The sequence below is a fragment of the Cololabis saira genome, chromosome 3, assembly GCF_033807715.1.
Source record: "Cololabis saira isolate AMF1-May2022 chromosome 3, fColSai1.1, whole genome shotgun sequence".
NCBI lineage: Eukaryota > Metazoa > Chordata > Actinopteri > Beloniformes > Belonidae > Cololabis > Cololabis saira.
Window position 1 is genome coordinate 23,979,798 of NC_084589.1, and position 21,377 is coordinate 24,001,174.

At 37.8% G+C, this 21,377-nt stretch overlaps 3 protein-coding genes across 6 annotated transcripts in view; 1 reads left to right on the forward strand and 2 right to left on the reverse strand.

Moving 5' to 3' along the window:
- LOC133430261 (uncharacterized) lies at window positions 1–3,716 on the reverse strand. Its single transcript, XM_061716703.1, has 7 exons — window positions 3,545–3,716; window positions 3,291–3,456; window positions 3,020–3,127; window positions 2,869–2,925; window positions 2,380–2,484; window positions 2,176–2,292; window positions 1–2,085 (listed from the first exon to the last, which is right to left on the reverse strand). The coding sequence occupies exons 2-7, from the start codon at window positions 3,450–3,452 to the stop codon at window positions 2,056–2,058; spliced, it is 579 nt and encodes a 192-aa protein (XP_061572687.1). The 5' UTR covers window positions 3,453–3,456; window positions 3,545–3,716; the 3' UTR covers window positions 1–2,055.
- Window positions 3,514–11,896, forward strand: si:ch211-269k10.4 (uncharacterized protein LOC100150242 homolog). Its single transcript, XM_061716705.1, has 6 exons — window positions 3,514–3,989; window positions 6,492–6,694; window positions 8,701–8,820; window positions 8,932–8,988; window positions 9,091–9,198; window positions 11,008–11,896. Exons 2-6 carry the CDS (start codon window positions 6,506–6,508, stop codon window positions 11,092–11,094), a joined length of 561 nt encoding a protein of 186 aa, XP_061572689.1. The 5' UTR covers window positions 3,514–3,989; window positions 6,492–6,505; the 3' UTR covers window positions 11,095–11,896.
- Window positions 11,638–21,377, reverse strand: part of zgc:158766 (uncharacterized protein LOC100009641 homolog) — a 22,673-nt gene continuing 12,933 nt past the window's right edge. Inside the window, exons 10-24 of one of the 4 annotated variants that reach the window (XM_061716700.1) lie at window positions 21,013–21,155; window positions 20,787–20,925; window positions 20,547–20,669; window positions 20,277–20,441; window positions 19,292–20,163; window positions 18,401–18,650; window positions 17,778–17,867; window positions 17,430–17,654; window positions 17,062–17,232; window positions 16,799–16,976; window positions 15,636–15,752; window positions 15,095–15,376; window positions 14,486–14,712; window positions 12,765–12,832; window positions 11,638–11,973 (exon numbers count right to left, since the gene is read on the reverse strand). In XM_061716700.1, coding sequence (XP_061572684.1) covers window positions 12,791–12,832; window positions 14,486–14,712; window positions 15,095–15,376; window positions 15,636–15,752; window positions 16,799–16,976; window positions 17,062–17,232; window positions 17,430–17,654; window positions 17,778–17,867; window positions 18,401–18,650; window positions 19,292–20,163; window positions 20,277–20,441; window positions 20,547–20,669; window positions 20,787–20,925; window positions 21,013–21,155 — 3,024 coding nt within the window. In that variant the 3' untranslated portion in view covers window positions 11,638–11,973; window positions 12,765–12,790. Of the gene's footprint in view, window positions 11,974–12,764; window positions 12,833–14,485; window positions 14,713–15,094; window positions 15,380–15,635; window positions 15,753–16,798; window positions 16,977–17,061; window positions 17,233–17,429; window positions 17,655–17,777; window positions 17,868–18,400; window positions 18,651–19,291; window positions 20,164–20,276; window positions 20,442–20,546; window positions 20,670–20,786; window positions 20,926–21,012; window positions 21,156–21,377 lie in introns of those variants that run through there. The other 3 variants (XM_061716699.1, XM_061716701.1, XM_061716702.1) reach the window with 3 other exon arrangements.

Below are 21,377 nucleotides of genomic sequence, written 5' to 3' on the forward strand. Positions count from 1 at the left end.
TATAAGTTACATACAAATGTAAAAAAAAGAGATTGGTAAAGTGCTAGGCTGAGGCAAAAAGCCCAAGGGGCTTATACTAGGCCTCTACCTATGTAAAATACAGCAAAAGATTGTACAAAAATTTAAAATATGCAGAATACATGATTGCAGTCTAAAAATAAAGACAAAGCAAAAAAACAGCAACACGAATAGAATACATGGTATCTACACGATTAAAGAAAAAAAATCTAGAAATATCATTAGGTAAAGGTCTGATCAATTAAATGTGTCCTGAGTTTATGTTTAAAATGATTGAATGAAGTAGAGGTAGACGAGATCGCTGTAGGTGTTCCATAACAGGTCACCCCTGTATCTGATGGAGAACTGACACAAACCAGTGCGGAACTTCGGGAGATTTAAATTATCAGCCTGTCTTGTATTAAAATGGTGCATAGGGCCTATCATTGTTGAACTGAAAAAAAATCTTTAAATGGCAAAGAAAATGACCAACGTAGAGTTAAAAAAAGAGGACAACCAAAACAACTACATTCTTTATTAGGACATAAAATACAAGGCATATAGAGCAAATTATTAATATGTATTTTAAGAATTTGACCACAATAAGGGGGTTTATTTTTTCAAATGAGTGTAGCTTGCATATTACACTTATCTTCGTGAAAATTGACGCCTTATGTGTTTTTCTGCCCTCTCGTGGCCACTCATGGGCACACAACACTGGCTTAAAAGAGCCACCTATCAAGTACAAGACTTTCAACTAATGTCGGTACAGTTTTGCTCAAGAAGCTTTTCTAAAGCTGGTCCTATTTCTACAGTAGTTGAGTGAAAAAGAGAAGTGTTTACTTAGTACTTCCTTTTTAAAATGTCTATTCTTCGATGCATGACTGTTCAAAAAACTGTCTTTGATGGACCTCATTATTCTCCATCGATTACTATCAAGCATTTGTAAAATTTTATCTCAAATTGAATAGTTTTTGGGAAATGTAGCACTATTTATTCTGTTATCAAAGATAAGTTAAAGAGTATGGGCCTTGCTGTTGGTCTTACAACAGGATCCTTTTATTCCTATTTGTTGTGTATTGATTAAAAATTCTTATTTTCTTTTTAAGAATAGTTGTGATACATCATACACGTATAAATTCTCTTTAATAATTTAGTTAAATATTAGAACTAAATATTAAATATTGTAACTAAAAATAAATAAATAAAAGAACATAATATTCATATTTAATACTCAAACTGAAAAATATTTGTGTGGGAGAATGTGCTCATTTCCAGCTTCCATGTGCAAATGACACCCAAACAGATAATTTAAGTCTGAATTTTGTAAAGAGGATCGTTGTTAGTTCAATAAATTGGCCAAACTTAATACAAATAGATTTATTTTTTGTTAATATGTTAAAAAAGCTATAAGGTGATTCACAAGCACAATAACATCAAATTGGTGAAAAAAAAGTTATGTTGAAGTAATGTATGAACTTGTAGAAGATTTCAATAAAAAGACAGGTACTGAAGTTTTTCAGCTTGATTTAATAGATTTGCTAATTTGTTTGCTGTCCTGGCTTTGAAAACTGTACATGTATTCATGAATCTAAACAGTAACAATTGAAATAAAAGCCAGTGAAATATACAGGTTTAGAGTTTGGCAACACTGACCCTGTAACTGAATATATACATCCTGTCAGAGGAAATTCAGAAGGCTTTCAAACATCATACAACAGCGCTTTGAGAAAGAACGAAGCCGTTTCAAATCCGGCATGCAGACATCAGCTCTAGCTGACCAAAACTTTTTCTTATCTGTTCTGGATATGAGCAGCCTATTTGTTGGATATCATTTAAAAATGAATAACAAACATCTAGTATTTTGACTATTATCTCTCATTTGCGATACATTGTAATTAAATCAGCTCTGTTTTCCAACAACTTCAGACACAGAAACAACTAACTTGACTTTCAGATGATTTGCTGCAGAAGAACAACATGAAACTGGCAGGACTTTACAGGCTGAAACACAATATACAAGTGGGCCGATTCTTGGTTTGCTTTGATCTTTAAGGTTCAGTCTGCCTGTTTCAGCAGTACTATTGGCTACAGAAGAAAAGAATAAGGATCATTATTATTTACTTATTTTTATTGTGTGCAGACAAATTGTCTGTATAAAGAAATTGTACGACTTACCAAAGTGTTGAAATTCTCTTTGCATACAGCTTTGCAGAACCAGTAGATCATGAATAAGGTAATCAAACTTTCACCAACCAGTAAAGACAATATCAATCCTTGGATGCCATGAAACAGCTATGAGATAGATGGGAAAGAGATACACACTGAAAGACACAAACAAATGTGAAGAATCATTCAGACAAATATGATCATGTAATGTACCTTGGGATGGTATTGCTCATGAAAGCTACTATAATTCACACAGAGAGAAATTGCCACAATTGACCAGACGAAGCTGCTGATGTTCAGAAAGAATGCCACTTTTGTCTGAAAAGGTGAAAAAGAAATTGGATTACGTTCAGAGATGTCCAATTTTTGCAGTACGTTGAGCAACAGAGTCAACTCAGATTAAAACAAAGACTCTTATTAAAAAACAAAAGCAAAACATAAAAGCTTATTTGGTCTTTTTTGGGGGAAAATACAGAATGAACACACCATATCTGGATCCGACTGATAACTGTTGAACTATATATAATAATTTTCAAACAAACTGGAAGCCATGGTAATGTAAACATATACAATCATCAACGGGTTGTTTTAGTTGTAAGTTAAGTTGCAGTTGAAGAATCTGCTGTATAGTCAATGAGGTTTTAGCAAACCTTTTTTTGTTGCTGTAGTTCTTTCCTTGAAAACAAAAAGATAATTACTTACCACATGCATGTTTGGACGTCTCCCCGCTCCAAAGGACAGCATGCCGCAGATCACAAACTAATAAAAATACAATAAATTATATCAGTTATCTTACATGGCAAATATAATAATTTATTAATCCTGATAAAACCATTTTTGGAACAGCTTTTACCAGAACACTCGGTGAAGTGTAGATCATGGGGAATGAACGTGATGGAGGGATGAATGTGGAGACCACACCAAGAGTGAAAAGAAGCATACCAACAGTGGCCTGGGCTCCCTGATAACAAAGAGGAAAGAATGACAATACACAGAACACAAAATGCTAAATTATCCAGTAGATTCTTTATAAACATTTGTCTGTTAATTTGCCAAAAAAATGCGTTTTGCAATTCAATTTGCACAGGACCTTTCCACCTGCAGTTCAAAGCAGGTAAACGTACCCCAAAAGCCTTCGGCTTCCCCCTCAAGACAAAGACCTTGTAAGAATCCTTGAACACGCAGTGGAAATTATCTGGCATCAGGTGACCATCCTGAACATCCCTGAGACTTTTGATTGGAATGGTGATGATCATAGATGAGTCACAAACAAACGTCTTCTTCATTCTCCTGTCAACACGGGCAAAAGAAGGTTAGAGCATCTCATGTCCTCAGGTGTGATGCTGTTTTTGAGGAGTTTAGTTATGCTGGTTTTTACCTTTTTGTAGTTTCTTAGCTTGATTCAGAAACCTGCTGCTTTGTCAGACGAGTTATTCAAGGAAATGACCTGGAGTACCAAATGTCTACTTGCTTCAACACTCCTTCAACACTTCCTACCCAACCTCAACCACACGCACAGGCACAAACACACAGCAGGTTATTGCAAACAGTATATAGAACAGTAAGTGTTTAAGCTCATTTATGCCAACTTACACAAAGTCCTTCTATAACATAAGTACTACAGAAAAAAAAAAAAAACAAGGACAGCCACTGATGAGAAAACAATATAATATATAATATTGAAGAAACAGTTTGCAGGGTGAGGAAGTTAAAGCGTGTAATGACCTCATCTGAGTTACAGAACTGAAGATCACGCCGAAGAGCGAGGCTCTTGTTTGAGATCGAGGCAGAGTGTGAAAAAGATACTGCTCAAGCCATACCTGGTAAGAATCTTGATCAAAATAAAACTTAATTAATTTTGAGTTAAATAGAAAATATTTTTGATAAATATTTTTGCAATACACAGTATATATTTACCAATATTGCTCTGCGTGTACATGTATATATATATATATGTATATACTGTATATAAAACTGTGGTGTACATATGACTGACAAACTTTGGCTTTTAACTGAGGATTAGAGCTGTTTTGTGTTTTATTATTATTACCGGTATTATCTTATAGTCTATAATCATCATATTCTCCATCCATCCATCCATCATTTACCTTTACCCACTTATTCCAACGCAGGGTCACGGGTATAATCTGTATTGTGCGTATCAAATGGAACTGGTTACATTATTATAGAGACATTATCTGATGCATTATTTTCTAATGTTATAATCATTTATATTATGTTAATAGAACATTCACAATTTTCAAGTTTTGACATGAAAACTATGTTTTATGTGGATGTACATTAAGCTTTTGAATATTTCAATGTCAATGAATGTCAATGTCAAATACAATGCTGTCACAAATGTTTCGAAGCAATTACTATTTCAATCATCTTTTTTTATATATCTTTTTACACTGGGATTTGTTTGAAATAAAAGTAAAATAAGTCTATAAGTTTGCTTTTATGCACCAAAATAGTGGATTTGAAATAAAACAGTCAAAATGTGATCAAGGTGTAGACTGTAAGCTTTAACTTAAAAGGTTTCACACACAAAATAGAAAAACAAAACAAAACATGGCATTTGCAGTTTTGGATCATGGCAAGGAAAGTGCCTCCATTTTCAAAGGGTCAAACATATTTTAACAAAGTGGCATAGCTGTAGGGCAGCACGGTGGCTCAGTGGTTAGCACTGTTGCGAGAAGGTTCCTGGTTCAGCTTCTGGACCCCGCAAGACTCTTGATGGAGTTTGCATGTTCTCCTTGCTTGCATGAATTGCTTGCAAAGTACTCCAGCTTCCTCCCGCGGTCCAGAAACATGTATGTTAGGCAGATGTGGATAATCCAGCGGCCATAAAGTAAACATCCTGTCCAGCAGTTGTTCCAACCAATCACTAAACCAGCTCCTCTGCAGGTGGATGGTAGGTTGTTAGTGAAAACACTAAATTCTAAATGTACAGGCTGATCCAGAAACATGGCGGGGCTTTTACTCTATGGCACTTGGCTTATCCACCTCTGAGTTAGGTTGATCAATGATTCTAAATCACCCGTGGGTGTGAGCATGTACGGTTGTCTGTCTCTATATGTGGCCCTGTAAAGGACTGGCAACCTGTCCAGGGCGAACCCCTGCCTTTCACCTGTAATGCGTTGGGATAGACGTCAGCAGGCCCCTGTGACTTTGTAGAGCATCAAGCAGGTATAGACAATGAATGGCATGTTTGTAAATATTAGTATTGGTCTTTCATAATTCAACACTCATAATTCAATTCTTGCAGTCAATAACTGTGGAGTATACAATTAATTTGTCCCGTTTCATTCACAGCCATATATGCCCATACCATAACATCGCCTCCACCTTGTTTTGCATGTGATATAGCTTGTCTAATGTACTAATATATCTTGTCTTTTGTACCTTTACAATATATATGTGTCTCTCCTCTCTCTGTTCTTCATTCTCTCTTTCTGATCTCCCTTTTCCTGCTCTACCTGGCTGGTCTTCGGCAGGAGGGTCCCCCCTTATGATCAAGGTTTCCTCTCTCTTAAAGGAGAGTTTTTCCTTGCCACTGTTTGGTTCAAGGTTTTTCTCCCACTAGGGGAGTTTTTACCTGGTATTGTCTCTGGAAAGCCCTTGTATTGTAACAACTGCTATGTAAATAAAAACGCTATGTAAATAAAATTTAATTGAATTATGTAGTTTGCTTTAGATCGTAAGCTGTTCCTTTCCTGTTCCATAATTTTCTCTTCTCATCAGTATGATACAAGCTCATCTTTATTTTGTTTCTGAAAAAAGTCAAATATTTCATTCCTGTTCTTGAATGCTACCAGTTGTTTGCATCTTGTTGCGAACCTGTATTTATAGTAATTAAGGTAACTTGATTTAAGATTTTTCACTATCTTCCTCAGAGTATTCTTGACTTCTGTTGATGTTGTGCGGTTGTTTTTCTTCACGGAGGAAAGACTTCTTCTATTTTAGTTATTTATTTTGCTTTGGGGTTGCAGGTTGGAAGATATGTTATTACTGTAATAATACAGTAATACAATAATATACAAGAAGAAATAATACAAGAAGTGCCAATACTTTAAGGAAGTATTGCCACTTCCTTAAAGCAAATGAAATAGCCATCTTATTGTCATCTCAAAGAAACCTCTTAAAATAGATATTTATTCTGTCAATGCATGTCACAGGGTACTAAATTGCAATGTACAAAGTTTCAGTTGTCACACAACTTGGTGTAAAACTCCAGAGTATGATGTAGTTTTACCCACAAAAATCAAACTTAGCTAAAATAAAAACAGTGATTTTTAAACTATTATGACATTATCCCCCAGATCTGAGAAGCACCATGGCCTGTGCCGACATTGACATGAACATCCATTCTGATGGGGAGCCGCAGAGACGTGACCGGAGGGAAGCACCTCCACCTCCAACTCCCGTTCCTTCTGTGGTTTATTGTTACAAGCCTGACGAGTTGGTGCCGGAGAAAAAAGGACCACTCCACAAGCTGCTGCAGAAAGAACCAGCAGTGTTGGGGGTAAGAATTTAAAAAATGAGGGAATACACTGCAAAAACTAATTTCTTTGAAAGTTAAAAAGCCTTGTTTCATGAAAAGAGAAGACTGTTTTCAGACTATTTTTGCTAGTTTTAAGAATTCTAGTCAAGAAAATCTTTCTTACTCCATTGGCCAAGATATTTTTGCTCATAATAAGACAAATTTGACTAAATTTAGGAATATAAGGCTTATTTCTAGCAGGGCTGTTTTTGCAGTGTAGCTGTGAAAAAAGAAAGACCTGTGCAGTTTTGATAAAACTCAGTTAAACCATTGCTAATGTTTGTTTTTTAGCACTGACTGATGGTACTATTAATTTATTTGTTATATAACGATGACTAGTAAAGATCTAATCTAATCTGATCTAATCTAATGGCAGACATCCACAAGTTATATGTGGATGTTATATGTTATATGTGTCTCAAAAGGAAGCTTTCAATACTCCAGTAAGAGTAGTTACATAAGGCAAGGGAAGGCAAGGCAAATTTATTTATATAGCACAATTGAACACAAGGTAATTCAAAGTGCTTTACATTGACATTAAAAGCGGCAAGACATAATAACAAATAGGTAAGAATAAGAAAAGAAGTAAAATAATAAAAAGCACAAGCTGTTAAAAATAAGGGCAGTAGAATACAGCAGGTAAGTTTAATTTAAGAGTACGCTTGAGTAAACAGTAATGTTTTTAACCCTGATTTAAAGGAGCTGACAGTTGGAGCAGACCTCAGGTCTACAGGAAGTTTGTTCCACCGGTGAGGAGCAGAATAACTGAACGCTGCCTCACCTTGCTTGGTTCTGCTTCTTGGGACAAACAACAAACCAGATCCAGATGAACCTCAGGGGTCTGGGAGCTTCATAGGAACTAACAAATCCAGCATGTATTTTGGTCCCACATAAAAACATTGCCTGCATTGGAATTATTGGACTTTCATGAAGTACATAAATTAATTATATCTCGGACAACTTTTGTTTTTATGCCTAAAGCTTTGTATTGGATCCAATGTTGTGTGTTATACAGTATTAAATCATATGTAATGAGATGTGCAGTATTTTACTTAGTACACTACAACTGTAACATACATAGTCATAGAATAAAAAGTATTTAAAACCTAATTCATGCAATATATATTACAGTGATCATGCGGAGCATCTGTAGAGATGTTTGAAATAACACATGCTATGTTATGCAGTTCTGGGCAGTTGCAACAGGAAGTGTTTGGCTGAGGTTTTGTGGTTACTCTTAAAGGTGTAAAGGGGATGAAGTTTCTCATAATACTTCTACTAAGTACGTGTGCTTCAGTCAGATGTTGGCACCATTATATTTATTTTGTTCTAAACATGAACATTTTTGACTTAGGAAGCAGGTTAGGTTGCAATCATGCATCCATGTGTTTCTTTGATAATTATTGTGGAAATGCACAAAACCCTTTTTTTTCCAGTTCTTAGAGCCCTTTTATAAGTTATGCACACTTTCATGATGAAAAATCTATTTCCCCCTCAGTATTTTAGAAATTATGTCACAAATAAAAATGAAAAATAAAACAAGAAGTCTTCCATAACACTTAGGCATTATTGTAAATATGTCCGTTTGTCTTTTATAGTCTGACAAACTTTTATACTGACAATGTTTTATCTTTAAAATGCTATGGTAGCTATAGTAATGTAAAGCTTCCTGTCACTGCACTTAAGTGTCATAGGTGTTATATATGATGACCACCACATTGTGCACTCATTTTAAATTAAACTGTAGCTGTGAAAGAAAAGAGGCACTGAAACTAGACTGTTGGGCAGTCCGTCCTGACCTGCAGCCAGCACAGCAGTTACAGAGAATTTTGAAATAAAAACTGTGATGATGACCCTGTACTGTTACACAGTAAAGGTTTCCGTGAAAATAAAGAAGAAGTAATGTCTTATTGATAGAATGTAGGTACCAGGAAACACAGTTAACTTGAATTCTTAGGTGATTTATTTGTAATCTCCTCATTGATCAGGCTTTCCAGATAATGAGCGGCCTCTTCAGCATTGGAGTGGGGATTCTTTCTGCTGCAACCCACAGGATTGACTTCTGCCTCTTCACTATGTTCAGACTTTCACAACTGACTGGTGTGCTTGTAAGTTTCTGCTCAAACAATAACTAAACAAAAGAGCAAAAGAACATAAAATAAATAAATAAGTAAACATGCCCTGAAAGGTCCTCTGAGCTGCATTCTCCACTTCATCAGTTCCTAGGTGCTGGAGTTTTATCCAACCTGTTGTTCAAGTTTCCGGCACTGGTGACCGTAAGTGAAACTTAATCAAAATCTGACAAGTTATTTTCTGAAACATGACAGTTTTTTTTTAAGTTTTTACTTCTTCACTTTATTTAATTTTTCTTCCCACAGGCATCTTTGGCTGTTAACTGTGGCTGCATCGTGGTTGGATCGATTGCTGCTATTATGATTGCCGTTGACCTGTCTGACTGGAGTCAAGAAAAAAATGACTTTTTGAAGGTAATATTATATTCAGAACACAGACAGATTTAAAGACTATTAATTCTTAGAATGGGGGTTTAATTCACAAACATCTTAATCGACAGTTGTGCAAGAGGGTACACACTCTTTATAGTCTAAGGTTTTGTGTATTAGGATTTAAGAGAGATGATTTGGTCCTGCTTGGCTCTAAAAACCATGCAAATTCAACCTCAGGTGAACAACATCATATGACATTTTACCTTGTGTCATAATTATTTGACAGATATCAAGTCAAAATGCAGGAAAGGTTACTCAAAAACTATATATTAGTACTATATATTACTCCCAGAGCAACTGCAGGTAAACAGCAGCCAGGGGCTATTAAATAAATGCACTTGATTAACCGATCAAATGCAAATTTTTGCTGCCAAAAACCACCTGGATTACTGATACAAAGATAGACCATAGTTTGTGCCGGTAGTTCAAAGGAAGAGTTTTCATTTGAAGATGTTTGGCTACATTGTGCAATGACACCAAAAATGAAATCAGAACCTCAATTAAAATGCCAAGCATGGCGATGGAGGGATGTTGGTTTGGGCTGTTTTGCTGCCACAAGCCCTGGACACCTTGCCATCATTTGTTAGACAATAAAATCTTCTGTAATATGAGTCCAATTGAAAACCATCTGTCTAACAAGCAAAGCAAATCGCCAAAATACAGTAGGTTTGCATGACAGAACAAGAAAATCTTTAGGAGAATGGCTGACAAAGAAAAGAATCAAGGTGTTGCACTGGCCCAAAAAAGTCCAGACCTCGACCCAATCAAGAAACGATGGTTATACCTCAAGAGATCTGTGCATAAAGAACAGTCTGTAAACCTCAATTAACTGAAGCAACATTAGTCTTCAAATCTCTAGATTCTCTGCTGGATTTTTTGCATTTGAAGCACTAATTTATGCAAGTGCTGTGCTACTTGAAACATTTAACTGCATATGGTTTTTATTCATTTAACATTCAACTTTGTATGGCTTACCGCCCTATGTCACATATCAATGATGATTAAAGGAGCTTGCAGAGTTACAGGGAACAATAGTAAGAAAGAAAGAAGGAAAAGAAGAAAGAAAGTAAGAAAGTAATGCTGCAAGAAAAAATAAGATTGTGGCAAAGTAAGAGACCAAACAAACAAAAAGTTCCTGTTTCACGTTAAGGGATTTCTTTAGGTAATTGTGGTACTTTCAAATACCTGTTATGATGGGTAAACATGTCAGAGGAAAAGCTGTTTACACGTGAGAGCAGCTGCCTGAGCTTTCCAAAGTCCATGTAGCAGGAAGTCTTTTTAAGCTGACTGGTAAATTAAATGGATGAGCTTGATGACATCAGGGATGCAGTATTAAGTATTTAACCAAGACATTGCTCAGAAATTAACATATTTCATCCCAAAGCTTCATTTATCATTCCTTCCGGTGCAGCTGGGACACCATCATTGCACTTGCTCCTAGGCAACAAACAGAACCCCCTCAAGATATCCATGGGGATCTCAAACCAGTCTTTGTATTGTATCTTTTCACTTAAGCAGCAACTGAAATGTGCAATGTACTCAATTTTTCACACAACGCCTCTGCATTTTGGCTTAGTTTTTGAGTGACATGGTATAATATATCCTGTGTTGCAGTTCATCTGAGGTTCTGTTCGTCTAAGTTTAAGATCTGTCATATTAATACATTCTTATTATTATGTCCACATATAAATAACTTGGATCTGAAAGAGCAGAATTTCTTTTTCAAATGACTGTACCATGTTTGATTAAAACAAGCAAACCTATATCTTATGGTTTTTATGTTTGTTGCAGATGGAGTTGATGGAACTGTGTGTGTTGGTGCTTGAAATGGTCTTCTCTGGAATCCTCTGCTGCTTGTTCTCCAAAAAAATGTCGTAGAAAGTTTGTCTAATAAAACATTGTGTATAGAGGACCTTAAGGTGTTTGTGTACAGAACATGACAGAAATGGAGCAAAGGGTTTTTTTTTGCATATCAAGTATGCTTTTCTGTTTCATTTGTAGTGTTTAGTACCTAACACCCCCCCACCAGCCCCCACCCACCCCCCTGTGGTTTGTCTCTGATGTTCGATACAGGCAGAGAATGCAAGAGTTGTGGTGACCAAACGTCAGCTTTTCTAATGTGAAGGCAAAAACCACTCTTCTTCCTATTAAACCTCTATGTCTCTCTCTGCGTAACGGTAGCACAGGGTCTCAGTTCCACTGTGGTTTTGTGCTCATACCTTTTTATCGGTGGAAATGTGTGCTTTTTGTTTTTACCGCATGCCATTTTTTAGAGAGGCACTTTTTACTCCTTTACTGAACTATGAAAAGTTGGTGTGTTAGAGGCATGCATTTGATTAGTCATTTTGTCAGTCAGAAAGATACTTAGTATTAAATTTCAGGTCAAACTCAACTGTATCAGAGAAAGTCAAACAACAGCAGTTTAAAAAAGTTTATTTTTCTGTACAGATTTGTCAAAACACACGACTGGTGACAACAGAAATATGACATTGTCTGGATTGGTGTGCTATTTTTGCTCTGTAAAATACATCTACAATATAAACACATAACTAGTTCATTAAAACAAATGTACAGGTCTCTGACGTACCATAATGACAGTGTATACATCATGTGTCCGTTTTCAATTTACAGTATATTCATGAAATGCCACTTGATGAACGAGTGTTGCTAATTAAAGTCTTAGTGCTCCAAAGCTCCGTTGCTCTCACTTTGCATCTTTGTTTGTGAGATACACAGCTCTGCTTAAGGACTTCACAACTGCAAAGAAAGACAGGAAAACAAATGAAAAGATGATCTAAAAGAATTGATTTTTTTGCACATTATGCAATATAAAGAGTTAAACTTGTGCATGCAACATGAATGATGTTTTCAAACCAGACAAAAGCAACTATTCAAAATAAGTTTTTGGGGCAAGTTTAGCCGCTTAAATGTTTTTTTAGTAAACACTTTAGGGGGAGAGTATCACTTATTTTTATACCATAATGTTTCTACTGTGTGAAAAGTATATATTCTATCCAATCACAGGGGAGGAAAAGGATGGCATCTGAGGGATTTAATGTGATTCATGACAGAGAACAACTTTTAAGTCTTTTCAAAATGATGTTCCTTCCATCTTTTTAATGCACTCAACAAATAATGCTGCTTCATGCAGTGTCACATTCACAGCATCAAAACCATTCTGTAAACAAACCCATTAAGAAATAGCGTAACCACAAATGCACACAACATGCATGTTGTATTGAAACATGCACAACAGGTGATATTTTTATTCTCCCTGAATTTCACTCTCATGTCAAACAGATCCACAGACGACAGAATGAGGAAAGCGAGACAAAGACAAAACAAAGACAGAGGTTTACGAGATAAGCCACCCATCAGGAGTAAAACCCCCTAAACCCAAACGAACACACACCATCATGCAGCACGATGCACACACCGAAAACCTCTCCACAAATTAGTATTCAAGCCATTGCTGTTTCTTCACAGTTGTTAATGGAGCTGAAAAGGGAACAACAAAGATGTCCAGCCATGTAACCATGGTTACTTACTGAGCTAAAAACCCATCAGCTCTGTGTCAGACCACTGTTGAGAGGCCTACTGATAAATGAGCAGTGCTCTGGTAAAAACAGAACAGAAAAGAAGGTAGTGAGAAAGTCTAAAGCTGCAACCATTTTCCACGACTCAGAAATACAACTTAAAGATAGCTCTTATATGAATAACCTTACATATGTTGGATTTGTCTAGCTGTATTTCATTATAACATCTTAATCAGAAGTGTGCACATGGCTATGAATAAAAGCTCCTCACACAGATCATGTGTCAAAATCTGTAATAAAGAAATATGTTACAGGTATCAAATGCCTTTAGAAACATTAGCTACAATGGGTAAAAAAAAATAATTCCTCCACTCACACTTTCCCTCTTAACCCTTGTTGTTAAAATGGACATGGAAAAAATACTTTCAGAGAGCAAAGGCATCACAAACTAAAGTAACAACATGGACTTCATCTGATGATCAGCATTTCTACAGTTTCTGTATCAAGAGTTGAGGATGTTGTGTCTGCAAGACTTCTGGCTTTACAGCCAGCGCTGCTCAAAATAATGAATGTGTTTAATAAAAAATTAACCAAAGATGTAATAACAACAAATTATAGAATAAAATCAACATTACATGTAGGTGTTTAAAATAAACAATTGCTGATGGGACAAAGAAGCCTTTTTGTCTTTTTGTTCTGCATGTTGTGAGACTTTATTCACAGACGTGTGTTCTTGGACGGCCACGTTGGACCGGGCCTTTGTTTTGCAGTTATAGCAGCCCTACAATTTGGATTTGTTTCATCAGGTAGTTGACCAGGAGATGAGACAGACGCTGAATGATTATTTTAAATAAAACAAGCATAAACTTTGGTTGCCATACTTTAGCAGCTGCTTAACAACTTTCTTAATGCTAGAGACACCAGCAGGATTCCTCCTGAAATGTATACCGTATTTTCTGGACTATAAGCCACACCTGCATATAAGCCGCATCCACTCTATTTTTAAAAAAATAATTAAAAAAAATATATACAAGCCGCACCTGCATACAAGCCGCATCCGCTCTATTTAAAAAAAAAGATATGCAAGCCACAGATGTTTATGTTGTTAGATTAGATATTTACTACATGTACAGAACGATTTTGAACTGTAAATGATGTACATGTTTGTACCTAAATAGATCCTTTCCTAACAGTGTCTTTTAACACGGCAGCAACTTTGCTGATTAAAACGGGACAGAACCAAGAGAAAATAACCTATATTTATTTATCTATTTATCTGTTTGAAATCTGCTTCTACCTACTTCTATCTGCTAAAGAAGAAGTAGTGTATTCTTGTTTGCATTTATTTTGTCTTAGTTTTGATTCTAATTCCGGTTACAGCGCCCCGAGCGGTGGAAGAAAAATCCACAGAATAGCTGCACCTTTGTATAAGCCGCATGGTTCAAAATCTATGAAAAAAGTAGCGGCTTATAGTCCAGAAAATACGGTAATCACATCTCAGTTTTGAACACATTAACGCCTAAAAAGGTTAAAAATGTCAATATTAATAGTACTGATAAAGAAATACTAAAATAGATGCACGATCTTACATGTTGTGTTTATGTTCACGTAGATATTAAAATGTCAATTGTAAATTATTTTCAAATAAGTGTTTTAGTTGTTAACCTCATCCTATTTAAAGATGTCAAAATCATTATGGGAAGCTAGAGAAAAAAACCCAATCAAGCACTCACTGCTGTGATGAACTTGGTTCCCTGGGGCTGGAGGTCTTCATCTTTGGGGAATATTGAGGGAGGGGTGATGGAGGAGGAAGGTGTGGAGGTGCAGAGGAACGAGGAGGGCTCGTTGTTGTTGTACGAGTCCATGACGACGCTGGGGTTCCCGGGTATGGTGAGGGTACTCAGCCCCGTCACACTGTCACTGGAGTTGCACTGGGAGGAGGTCTCTGAGCTCTCAGTGACTGTCAAACAGCACACAGATAAGATATATTGATGAAATAAAACACAGTATACTCTGACAACACTTGGACATTCATTTACTCTGAGGGGACTTTGTCAAGTTGTTTGTGCAGTTTTACTATGAGTAGGCTTTTGGCAGCTCCTAGTGGTAGAACCATAAACTTTACTGGAGACGGTGACTAGTAACACCAACAACATAATAAATCTTACAGATAGAGGCCACTCAAATGAGAACAAACAACAAATAAAAATAAAAACAAATCAAACGATTAAAATGCCTCAATCCTTAACATGAATCTATAATAAACAAATGAGTAACGTATTCTTGTTTGATATCTACTGACATGAGAGTGTTCTTCTGAACGTCCAAAATAAGCCACTTACTCATGGAGGGCTGGCTGCACCCACTGTCCTGCTCCAGTTCATCCTCCTCTATGCAGTCGTAAGGCCACTGGACGAAGGAGGTAACGCTTCCCATGGGGTATGGATGTGTGTGGCCGTGGGAGGGCGAGGAGTACAGGTGGAGGTTGAGGGAGCCCAGCAGAGAGGACGATGACTGGCTGCTGGACGAGGAAGTGCTGCTGTTGGAGATGGTAGAGTGAGGCCTCTTGAACGCAGCGCAGTGCTCAAATGAGGGCACTGCGATGGATGCCCTGGTTCGGGGCTCTGCTAGTAGAGACAAACACGGTGAGGTGTTACATCACACAATGGGTCAAAAGGTGCATATATAAATATATATAAATAAATAAAATAAATATATATAAAGGTTATGCACACGCTGATAAACCTGAAAAATGGATTGGACTTTAATTTACTGACTTGGAATATCTCTGGAATGTTTAGTAAACAACATATTTAAATGCTTTTCTTAATGATTTTGAGGTTAATAACTAATGACTAAAAGTAGTGAAAAAGAGGAGCTCACCTGACCCCTTCATGATATAATCAATGGCTCTGTCACTAATGGCTGCATCACTTGGCTTGATGTCCATGAAAGGTTTGCTTCCAATCCCCATGGAAACCATCTCCTGCATACGCAGCTCTAAATATCCCAAAATATAAACGCTTGATTAAAATAAATCTATATGTATTAGTCTGTTAAAAAAGGATCTGAATGTAAGAATAGAAGTGTACTGATAAGTGGAAATGATCAGTGGATATTGTTGCCATTACATCTTGAACATAAAGTTGACATTTTACTGTCCTTTTTAAGAGTTTAGATTAATTAATAGAACTAACAAATATTTTACATAAAAAGATAACATATACACACATTTATTTCTCCATAAAATGAGATTCAGATTAAGCAATAATCCAGATAGTAACAGGAGTACTCGTGTCATATGTATCCTGATTTATTTAAGTCTTCGACTTTTGGAAATGATGTGTTTGGGCAAAAGGAGAACACTTGAAGAAAAAATAAGTTTCAAAAAGCTTCAAGGCCTGTAAGTACCTTTTGAAGCTTTTAATGTTAAAGAAGATGACATGAGCTTTTAGGCCTTTATGAGACCCAGTTGTTTGGCTGCCGTTACAGTATATGTGCTTGTGGCAGCTGTGAGGCGGTGGGAGAAGTGTTATGTTAAGATACTGACCGCTGCAGAACAAATCTAACTAGCAAAGGTTTCAAAAAGAAGACATGTTCCTTGAAGCTAATCTAGGAATATGAAATATATGTAAGAAAAACATCAAACATCTTGTAACAAGATGTTTGTTCTTTTCACATGTACAGTGGACATGCTGCTACAACAAAATGTATAGAGCTGTGCCTGTGACTGTCTGCCCCTTTTTCTTTTTTTTTTTTTAAAGTTGGCATAAAACTAATAAAAAATTGTTAACAAAAAAAAAAAAAATCTTGTAACAAAAGTAACTTTAGATAAGAAATATGGCCAAAGAAGTACTTTATCCTAGAAAGAGCAGGACTGGCTTGCACATTCAATGGTGACATGTGAGATTGCCACTTTAATCAGCAAACACCGAATCGCACACAGAGATATTTCCTCATCATTTTTAAACAAACAAACAAAAAAGGTCCATGTAATGTGCATCCTTTTTTTGCACATGACTGTATAACTTGACACGAAAACGTACCTCTGTTTCTGAGGGCCTGCCTCCAAAGGATCTTGCCAATAATAGCTGTCCACACAGCCTTGACCTCTGCAGAGCTGGCTTGCAGTATAAAAGTGTCCTGTGACTTCCTCCGACGGAACCAGATCTCAAAACGAAGGCCGCTATCACCCACATTTTCTGTCATACCTATCTCTGCCGTCTGCACAGAAGGAAAATGCCAATGTTAAATTGTATAAAAGAAACAAAAGCCAAAAATAGCAGCAAAAAGAAAAAGCAGTTGTTACTTTGTAAGACTGTTTGTAGATATAAAAGTCATATCCTCCTTCTATCTTCTTGGTCTTGCTGAAGAGGATGAGATCTTCAAACAAGAAGACGTGGCGAAGGTATTTCCTGCGTCCACACCAGACTATGAACTCATCTTGGCAGCGGAGTTGACCTTGTTCTTTTAGGTTCACCTGGAGAGGAAACATGGATGTTCGCATGCGTCAGAGAGAACAATACAATCCCTGATGGGATTCTGACCTCACTCTACAGTAAACATTAGATGACTTCCAGATCAAAAATAGCCTTAATGACCGTTGGTGTTGCCTGATAGTTTCATAACAATACTGAGCAGAGCTCCCTGCCTCTGTAACTGTGTAAGCCTCCTTACATCACAGCCTCGGATGGCGTCCATAGCCAGCAGGTCGTTGCCATGGCGAAGCTGAAACTTGACCATCTCCTCTGCGGTGCGGAGGTCACTCAACTCCTGCTCCTGGGAGTGACTGCACTCCTTTATCAGATCTTTGAGCAAAAGAGCATATTTACTCATCCTCTGGATGGGCTTCAGCAAGTAAGACGCCAGATCCATCTTGTCACCGAGCTCCATTTGCTTGTTCTGGAGACAGAAGCAACGTGCAGGACAACTGTGAGGTTATTCTTTCTTTAAATCCTTGCCATAATGTTGTGTCCAGTGTTTTGACCAGTTGACGAGTGAGGAATGCAGCCAGAGCAGACGCACCTTAAAGAACTCATTCCCATGGCCGCAGAGCAAGGCATCAGACTGTGGCTTGTTCTTGCTGTACAGAGCATACATTCCAAACTGATCCTCCTGTACACAATATCAACAAGTTACAACACTGACGACAGGAGAAAAATATGCTGGCATTTCAGTTTGATTTGCCAAATGCAAATAATGACTCAGTTCTGAGGAAGTTTTCAGATCAAGGTAGTAGAGCCATAAGCTCCTCACTGTCCTGCAGACAGGTGACTGACGTGCATGACGACACGCACACTAATGACACCAGATCATAGTCAAACCGCATAATTGCTGAAAACAAGTTACAACAAGATATTACTCATATACTGTTAGAAACTTCCATTCAGGGACTAAAGATGCAAATTAGCCACTGGCTATAATCTAGCATATTTACATGAAAATGTTATTAATATGTACTGTCCCTGGTTCTTTTCCTTTAAAAATAAAATACAAATACAAATACAAACTTCCATTCAATGTCGATGCAGGAGCCATGAAAAAAATAATATGTAATAGACATCGGAAATAAATGTGCAAGAGCTTCTGCATGTGAGTGTGATGTGCTGCTTTTAAACCGTCAACCTCAGCCGAGTGTCTGCACTCACGTGTTGCAGAAAGCAGCTGCTGATGGACAGCGGCGAATGGGCACACGCCTCCAGCTCCTTCAGAAAGTACTGGCTGTGGAAGTCCCACAACTTTTCAACATTCCCAAAAATGATGCTCCGCTTCCCACGGAGGTCCTGGGGCAGGTCAAGACGCTCCATCTCCGGAAAATAGTGCTCAATGATGTAACTGAGGGAGCGGACATACTCTCGTTCTGTGGAAATCATTTCATCCATGATGTGCTGCACTTTACTGGTAAACAGAGAGACATTAACAGGGTTGTAAGACTATTAATGAGCAACAGCAAAAAAAAGTTAGCAGAAATGAAGAGAATATTTATCCATTGACTCAATTATAATCACTATATTTGTCAGTACTGAATTTGTCCTCTGCTTTTAACCCATCACTACTTACACTAGTACCACTCCCCTAAACACACATAAATGTCCCAGTGTAAGCTCATTTTCTTTTTTTTTTATATTTATTTTTTTATTGTGGCCACAAAAATTCCAACAATATTCTTACATCATCTTTTTTCTCTATTTTTCCCCTCTCTTAACATAGGTTGTAAATTTTCAATACAAAAAAACAAAATGGATAAGAAAACAAAAAAGAAAAAGAGGAAAAGAAAAAGTTATGGCCATAGATTTATATTATCATAACAAGAACCAATTGAACATGGGGGGTCTCCACACATCACATTTCTCAAAAGTAAAATAAAATGTACAAAATTATTCAGCAACGCAATGATAAGGTTAATCAGCAAAAATCTGATCTTATATGTTTGACATAACCAGTCCATTTAGACCACATCTTGTAAAAATTCTCAGTTTGTATTCTGAGAGAGAAGGACAATTTTTCGTAAGCTCATTTTCAGTGGTTTACGTTCTCACCTGCTCTGTTTTTTGCCATCGCCGTCAGTCTGTCTGTTATGGATCCTGGAGGGCGTGGACATGCTGCGGCTACGTCCCAACACAGGACTCAGCACGTCAGGCCTCTGCAGCTTCTTCTCTGCAGACACATTATTAGCCACCTCCAAACCTTTGATGTAGACACCCGTGTAGCCATGAAGGTGGCTGGCGTCTGGGTGACCGTTGTCTCTCGGCGTGAGCTCGTAGCTCATCGTCTTCTTCATGATCTTCTTCATGGGCTGCTTGCGGAGCCGAGTGGCCTTGGTGTTGACGGGCTCCGAGTGGCACGAGATGGTCGAATCGATGGTGCAGTCGCTGTCTGTGTCATCAAACGTCGATGAGCTCTGCGTCAGTTTGATTTCACCATCGGGGGGGAAAGCGAAATGTGAGGAAGATGAGATTGAGCTGGAGGGGCTTTTGGAGAAAGGCCCGGCGGCGTTATGTTTGCTGTCGTCAAAGTTCCACAATGCGATCACCCCAGGTAAACGCACACATCCATTAGCTACGGCATGGTCTGCTGTGACAATCGGACTTTCTGCAGTCTTTAAAGAATCCGCTGTATTGCTGTCGGTGGACTTCTGAGCCGATATCAAAGCTTGTGCTAAAGTCTCTTCCAGCTGCTGTTTGGTCTGCTGACATCGGTGCCACACAGAGTTCCAGCGCTGCAGCTGCGGAGGACTCTCCAGCGACACCACCATGTTGTTGAGAGCACTAAAATTCTCCATAGAGAATTTGGACGCCTCTGTGCAGTAATCCTGCAGGACTTGCACCACAGAGGCTGACATTCTCACATCTGAGTTGTTTACAGTCATCTGACAGAAATAATCCTGACAGTGGTCCATCCACTGGTTCGCCTGCAAATGGAAACAAGTGATTAAACTTCTCAGCTGTTTGCTTCGCTCAAAAAAGACCTGGTGCACATCATTACAAAGATTTTAGGATAAATAAAGTTTTATTTTAAACTTACTGAGTCATAGAATTCATATAGGTTAGTCAGGATGTCTAGTTTAGCTTTCCTCTGCTCCACTCTGCTTAAGATTGAACCCAGGTGTTGTTTGAAGTCCAGCAGAGCCGAGCCCGGGAGAGACTCGGGCGACTCTTTCACCAACTGAAGGCCACGTCTCTGCTGATGCTGTGAGAACAGTGGTCATAATTAGACACATTTAACATAATCTATTTTTTTTATGTTGCACATACAACTCCAGTTTACACGGAGAAATACTGTAGCACTTTTTACCACTGACTCCTCCAGAAACTGGTCCAGGCTCTGTTTCATCTCCTTTATTTTGTCTGCAGACAGTGTTATTGACTCCAGAGGTGTGAGCTGCTTCTCTCCCGCTACACTAAACCAGTGTTTTATCTATAAAAGAAAAGGTTTGTCAAAGTGAGCGTGTTATCCACCGGACTACAACAAAAAAGCCCAAATATCAACAGAACAAGCAACGATCTCAAGATGTAATTGAAACATTGAGGTCACCTGTTGTGTTTGCTCTTCAAACTTGAGGACCTCCAGCAGACTCTCTAACTCCTTCTGTGACTTGTTGGACAAAATTACAAGCTTGTGAACCTCTTCATCTACTTGGTTGTATAGTGCATTCAATATGTCCACAGTGTCCCTAAAAAAGATAGTCCTCACATTCAGACAGGATATAGAAAAGTTTAATTTCAGTCATCGCAGGTCCCGTTCCGTCCTCCAACAGTACCTGTAGTTTTCATTGTCACAGGGCTCTTCCTTTCTGATCCGGGCGAGGACAGTTCCTCCTTCTAGACGCAGCCTGTTCAGACGGGCGTCATCGAGGACACACTTCATGAGGTGCCTCTGCTGTTGTAACACCTCAGAAACCTCCTGATTCAAATACAAGTTGTGGCAAGTGAGAGGCTGCACATTTACAATGAATCTACAGTGAGTCCATATGATGATCAAATGTATTTTTGTCTAATATCACAGGTTCTAATGCTTAAATGTAATTTTTTTTTTTTTTAAAACCCATCATAGTTAAAATGTACAGCGGAAATGCTTCTTTTCACCTTTATCTGAAATCCAGTCCCTTAAAACCCACTTGAACGG

Excerpts from the sequence above, each read along its gene's own strand:
- LOC133430261 (XM_061716703.1), bottom strand. The coding sequence starts at position 3,452 with ATGAAGAAGACGTTTGTTTGTGACTCATCTATGATCATCACCATTCCA. Across the intron at positions 2,485-2,868 it reads GACGTCCAAACATGCATGTG|ACAAAAGTGGCATTCTTTCT; the intron begins GTAAGTAATTAT and ends TCACCTTTTCAG. Across the intron at positions 2,293-2,379 it reads ATGAGCAATACCATCCCAAG|CTGTTTCATGGCATCCAAGG; the intron begins GTACATTACATG and ends TCTATCTCATAG.
- si:ch211-269k10.4 (XM_061716705.1), top strand. The coding sequence starts at position 6,506 with ATGGCCTGTGCCGACATTGACATGAACATCCATTCTGATGGGGAGCCG. Across the intron at positions 8,821-8,931 it reads CACAACTGACTGGTGTGCTT|TTCCTAGGTGCTGGAGTTTT; the intron begins GTAAGTTTCTGC and ends CCACTTCATCAG. Across the intron at positions 9,199-11,007 it reads AAAAAAATGACTTTTTGAAG|ATGGAGTTGATGGAACTGTG; the intron begins GTAATATTATAT and ends TGTTTGTTGCAG.